Below are 6540 nucleotides of genomic sequence, written 5' to 3'. Positions count from 1 at the left end.
TACCCACCTCTGAACACTATGCGTAATTTAGCATGGCCAATTCACCTAACCTACCCACCTCTGAACACTGTGGGCAATTTAGCATGGCCAATTCAATTTAGCAAGTGGGCATAGCTTTAAATTAAGGGGGGGTAGGTATAGGACAGATGTTAGGGGTAGGTTCTTTCCTCAGCGAGTCGTGAGTTCATGGAATGCCCTGCCAGTAGCAGTGGTGGACTCTCCCTCATTATGGGCATTTAAGTGGGCATGGATAGGCATATGGAGGATAGTGGGCTAGTGTAGGTTAAGTGGGCTTGGATCGGCGCAACATCGAGGGCCGAAGGGCCTGTACTGCGTTGTATTCTTCTATGTTCTATTCATGAGGATCCCTAAATCCTTTTGTGTGAAAGTTTTCTACAGTCCGTCTCCATTTTAAAATAATTATCAGCTTTTTAAAAAAATTCTTCCTGCCAAAGTGCATATTTTCCCATCCAATATTTCACCTGCCAAGAATTTGCCCACTCACCTTAGCTGTCAATAGCCCCATGTAAACTATTTGTGGTGTACTGCTTGTTTTCCCACCTACTTTTTGTGCCACCTACAAACTTGACAACCGTTCATTTGCTTCCCTCTTCCAAATCATTAGCACATCGTAAACCATTCTGTCCCACCCTATCCATGTGACACCACTAATTACAGGTTGCCATCCTAAATCTGCCCACTCTATCCCAAATCTGTTTTCAATTAGTTAGCTAATTATCTATCCATACTCATCTATTATCCCCAACACCATAAGTTCTAATCATATTAAGTAACCTTATATGCAGTAGAATAATAGAATCACTACAGAATGGAAACAGGCCCATTGGCCCAACAAGTCCACACGGACCCTCTGAAGAGTATACCACCCAAACCTATTCTCCTACCTTATTATTCTACATTTACCCCTGCCTACTGCACCTAACCTACACATCCCTGAACACTGTGGTCAATTTAGCATGGCCAATTCAGCTGACCTGCACATCTTTGGATTGTGGGAGCACTCGGAGGAAACCCACGCAGAGACCGGGAGAATGCACGTACTCCTCACAGACAGTCGCCCAAGGCTGGAATTGAACCCAGGTCTCAGTAGTGCTAACCACTGAGCCACTGTGTCGCCCTTTATTGAATGCCTTTTGGAAATCCAAATAATCATCTACTAGTTCACCTTTATCTGTCCTGATTGTTCCCACCTCAAATAAGTAATGAATTTGTCAAGGATGATTTCTCCTTCATAAAGTCATGCTGACTCTGATCATATTACATTTTTCTAAATGTTATTGCATCCTTTATAATAGGTTGTGACAAATGTTAACCTAACTGAGCTATAGTTATCTGTTCTGAAAACAACAAATACTGGAGGTCATAGTGGGTCAAGCAGCATCCATTGGAGACAGTAAGCTAATATTCGAGTCTAGATGACTCTTCATCTGAGTTGACACGAAGTTACAGTTATGTTTTTGTCTGCCTCCCTTGTTGATTAAATGTGTTATGTTGGCATTTTCCCAATCCTCTGGAACATTTCCAGAATCCAAGGACTCTCGGAAGATTACCACCATTATTACTATCATTACATTCACTATCACTGCAACCTCGACAGTCCTAGGATGCAATGTATCAGGCCCAGGGAATTCATTGGCCTTTAGCCCAATTAATTTCCCTAGTACTTTTTCTCAAATGGTAGGTAAAGTATTTCTTCCTCTCCCACAGCAATATTCTCACGACTGGTAAATTGCATCACTGTATTAACTAAGCCAATACCAGTTAGGCGTAAATCAATTCCTAAATTGGTTGCTTTTCTTATGTTCCATCAAATCGTATACCAACATCCAAATTAATTTCAAAACTCAATTAAAACTGGCTGGAATATTTTTGTGCTTATATAAGGGATTATTCATGCCGTGTGATATAATTGAGTTTCGACCGTTCTTAAAGCCATTAGACCAATGAAATATCAGATACATTGTGAAATATATCTTGTGGCGTTAGCAACTTTATCTTTGCCAATTTAACCATTACTGCCAGAAAAACCAGGTCCTGGTGCAGAAATGACTAGACGTCTGGGAGTTTGTGCCCTAGCTAACTACATGAACAGGAAAGCAAATGTGTTCAAATAGCTCTCAATAAAATATTCCTCAGGATTGCATTGCATCTTTATCTGGTCTTTCTTTCCCATTTCTCTCCTCCTCTGCCTTAGAGTCAGTATAAATCCCAAGGCAACCAATTGATCCCAGACGCACCAGCAGAACAGGCTCTGGTCTACCAGAGAATGTTTGAGGTTCTAACTCTGCATCAGAAGATGGGTAAGTTCCTCATTCTGAACCATTGTATCACTGTTCCAGTTCATTCAACCTGGGCAACTCACAGAACTCGTGTTCTGTGCAGTGGGTTTCAGGAGGTGGTCAGACTGGAGTAGGGTTAGGATTGTTGTTGGATCCTAGATATTGTTGGGGAGAGTGATGAAGTGGATGGAACATGTGGTGGGAGAGTGGGTGATGCAGGATATTGTTGGGAGGGTAATGAGAAGAAAGGAAAGTGTGGGGTAGAGGGACGGACGATTGATGGAGAAGGTGCAGGTGAGGGGGAAATGAGGAGAGAGTGAGACAGGAAGGAGGTGGAGGGGACTGAGGAAAGTGGGGGGTATAAAATTTTGAGTAGTCCAGATGGAAAAGAGGGTAAGATGGCAAAGGAGTGTATAGGGAGAGGGAGCATAGGATGCTGAGGGACGGTAAAGTTGGTGATGGTTGAGGTGGAACAAGGTAGAAGGAAAAGGGAGGATAAGAACATAGAAAATATGTACAGGAGTAGGCCATTTGACCCGTTTGGGCCTGTACTACCATTCAATATGACCATGGCTGATCATGCAATCTCTGTATCCCATTCCCTCTGTCTCTTGATACCTTTAACTGCAAAGGCCACGTCCAGCTCCCACTTGAATCTATCTAATGAACTGCCCCCAACAGCTTCCTGTGGGAGAGAATTCCACAGCTTCACAACTCTGAGTGAATTTGTTCTTCCCCATCTCAGTCCTGAATGGCTTACCCCTGATTCTTAGACTGTGACTCCTTTTTCTGGACTTCCCCAACATTAGGAACATTCTTCCTGCAACTAGCCTGTCCAGTCCCATCAGGATTTTATGTTTCTGTGAGATCCTCCTCATTCTTCTAAATTCCAGTGAATACAAGCCCAGTCGACCTAGTATTTTTTCATATGTCAGTCTTGCCACCCTGGGAATCAGTCTGGTGAACCTTCGCTGGACCCCCTCAGTAGAAGGAATGTTCTTCCTCAGACTAGGAGACTAAAACTGCATAAAACACTCAAGGTGTGGCCTCACCAAGGCCCTGCATAATTGCAGCAAGACATCCCTACTCTGATACGCAAATCCTCTCGTTATGAAGGAAGCATGTCATTAGCTTTCCGCACTGCCTGCTGCACCTGCATGCCAACCTTCATTAACTGTTCCACCATGTCACTTGGGTCTCGTTGCACCTCACGTTTTCCTAAACTGCCACCATACAGATAATAATCTGAATTTGTAATCAAAGTAGAGAACCTCACCTTTATCCACATTATATTGTATTTGCCCACTCAGCCAGTATATCCAAGTAACTCTGCAGCCTCTTGACACCGTCCTCACAACACACACTATTGCCCAGCTTAGTGTCATCTGCAAAAAATCTGGAGATCTGGCATTCTATTCCTTCATCCAAATCATTAATGTATATCATGAATAGCTGAGGTCCTAGCACTAAACCTGTGGCATCCTGCTTTACCATTGCCTGCCTCTCTGAGAAGAACCCTTTTATTCCAAGTCTCTGCTTCCTGTCTGCCAACCAGTTTTCTATCCGTGTCAATACAATAAGATACCATGAGATTAGTCAGCAAAATTAAAGCTCGTGTGTGAAACTTTGTCAAAAGTTTATGAACATGGTAAAGGAGTATTCAGAAACCCATTTGCACAGTCGTTGCACACAACACACTTTGTTCAGAATAAAAACAGGAAGAGCTTCCATCGATTAAGGATCCAAATAGAGTAATTAAGTATAAGAACAAGGAGGTAATGTTGGAAATATATACAGCATTGGTCAGGCTACAGCTGGAGTACTGTGTGCAGTTCTGTTCACCTCACTACGGGAAGGTTATGATAGCATTAGATGGGATACAAAGGAGGTTCACCAGGATGTTAGCTGGAATGGGAAAATTGAGTTATAAGGAGAAACTAGATAGGCGTGGAATTTTTTTTAATGAGCAGAGAAGACTGAGGGGACACATGATTAAGCTATATAAGTTGAGGGGTCAATCACGATAAGGTAAGGGGCAGGAGATTCAGAGGGGATTTGGGGAATAAACTTCTTCACTCAGTGGGAATCTGGAATGCACTGCCTGGGAAGGTACTGGATGAGTACTTCAAGTATCATAACACTTTAGCGCACCTTTAGTGGTAGTCGAGAGCGCAGTGCTGGAAAAGCACAGCAGGTCAGGCAGCATCCGAGGAGCAGGAGATTCTCTGCCTGACCTGCTGTACTTTTCCAGCACCCCACTCTCGACTCTGATCTCTAGCATCTGCAGTCCTTACTTACTACCTTTTTAGTGGTAGTTATGTTGGTGCAGATGCAATGGGCTGAAGGGCCTTTTCTGCGCTGTATGAATCTGTGAAATGGTTTACCAGATGCAGTCCTGTCTCCACCATTTCCCTGAAGCTGGACCCAACTCCTGCCAATCTGTGGCCTCAGAAGTCCCTCTTACAATCTTCCCTAGCAACACCCAGCAAACACCTCTGGTCCAGACAATTATATTAGCATGTACACTGCTTTCCCAGTTGGGAGCAGATTATTTGGAAAGGCAAGAGAGTTGTTTATCCTTGTTCCTGTTGCAAGAATTGTTCCAAATTGACAGGTAGCAGTGAGTAACTCACCTGAATAACAGTGAGACTGGAACAGTATGAGATGCGTTGGAGGGCATCTTTAACCACGTGGGAAGGGAAATTGCGGTCTCTAAAGAAGGAGGCCATCTGGTGTGTTCTATGGTGGAGTGAGTAACTCACCTGAATAACAGTGAGACTGGAACAGTATCCAGTAGGGAATGGGTTTCTGGATGTACTGGGGAGCAGAATCCATTCTAATTTAATTGTTATTGTATCTGCAGCTGATTATGCTTTCTACAATTGGAGGGTCCCAGAACCTGAGCGACATGAAAGTGCCCTGGCAAGAAATAAAGCTGCCTTGACATCCGAGTTTACCCTCTGGGAAGGATATCTAGGGAAGGTAGGTTTCTTATCTCAAAGGGAACTGCAATACAATGAGCAGCAAGTGATGCTTCAGTATAGAGTGGGGGTTATAAACAACCTGTAGCATTGTATTCAGTTCGACACACCCCACCTTTAGGATGATACATGAGCTTTGGAGGAGAGGAATGAAGGTAAGGTCTTTTGTCCTCAATGAGGGGGAGGGTTTGAGATTGACCAATCCTGTTTCACATAGCAAGTGGAATGGGATTGAAACTGACCAGTCCTGTTTGATTAAGTTTCCTGCGGTCAGGAGACTTGCATCCTATTGGCCTGGACTGACTTCAAAACCATGCCTTGGATATGATTGGCATAATATAATATAATACAATACAACGTAGCATAGGAACAGATCCTTCAGCCCACCAAACCTGCATCAATTCCTAATCCTTACTTAGACCTGCTACTTACTGTCTATATATGGTTGCTATGCCTTTGTTCACCTCCTGTTCATGTGTCTATTGAGATACGCCGTAAACATTGCTAATGTATCTGATTCCACCACCTCCACTGGCAGTGCATTCTGAGCACTGTGTAAAAATTTTTATCTGCACTTCTTTAAACTTTCCCCTCTCACCTTGAACCTATGCTTTTGTAGTTGACCTTTCCACCCTGGTCAAAAACCTCTGAATATCCACTCTATCTCTGTCTTTCATAATTTTTGTAGACCTCTATCAGGATGCCCCCGCCTCAGCCTCTGTCTTTCCATGAAAACAATCTGAGTTTATCCAGCCTCTTGTAACTAAAGCCCTCCTGACCAGGCAACATCCTGGTAAACCTTCTCTGCATCCTCTCCAAAGCATCCACATTCTTCAGGTAATGTGATGACCAGAACTGAATGCAACATTCCAAATGTGGCCAAACTAATGAGAGTAATGTATGTGCCATTCAGGTACGTGTGCTGTGATATTCCCATAATCGAACCCAAAAGTCTTCTATAGTTTGCAGTTTGAGCCTTGGCAGCACAGTGTGCAATTGGGGTATGAATCATCATCTTCAGTAATCTGATGGCAAATGGCTTCCAACTTTAATGTAATATTTGTGTCAAAATTTAAAATTGTCTTCATTTTCTTTTTACTGATGGGTGGGCGGCGCGGTGGCACAGTGGTTAGCACTGTTGCCTCACAGCGCCAGAGACCCGGGTTCAATTCCCGCCTCAGGCGACTGACTGTGTGGAGTTTGCACATTCTCCCAGTGTCTGCGTGGGTTTCCTCCGGGTGCTCCGGTTTCCTCCCACA

The 6540-nt window shown here is 43.6% G+C and overlaps 1 protein-coding gene across 1 annotated transcript in view; it reads left to right on the top strand.

Annotated features, from left to right (window-relative positions):
• The window catches only part of LOC122558615 (glutathione S-transferase A-like), an 18263-nt gene that overhangs the window by 6382 nt on the left and 5341 nt on the right, over window positions 1-6540 (top strand). The window contains exons 3-4 of the mRNA XM_043707404.1: window positions 2216-2321; window positions 5164-5282. Of these exons, the coding sequence (XP_043563339.1) occupies window positions 2216-2321; window positions 5164-5282 (225 nt within the window). The remainder of the gene's footprint in view (window positions 1-2215; window positions 2322-5163; window positions 5283-6540) is intronic.

The sequence above is a fragment of the Chiloscyllium plagiosum genome, chromosome 17 (assembly GCF_004010195.1).
Source record: "Chiloscyllium plagiosum isolate BGI_BamShark_2017 chromosome 17, ASM401019v2, whole genome shotgun sequence".
Classification (NCBI taxonomy): Eukaryota; Metazoa; Chordata; class Chondrichthyes; order Orectolobiformes; family Hemiscylliidae; genus Chiloscyllium; species Chiloscyllium plagiosum.
Note: the sequence above shows the minus strand (reverse complement) of the source record. Positions and strands in the feature narration are given on the sequence as shown.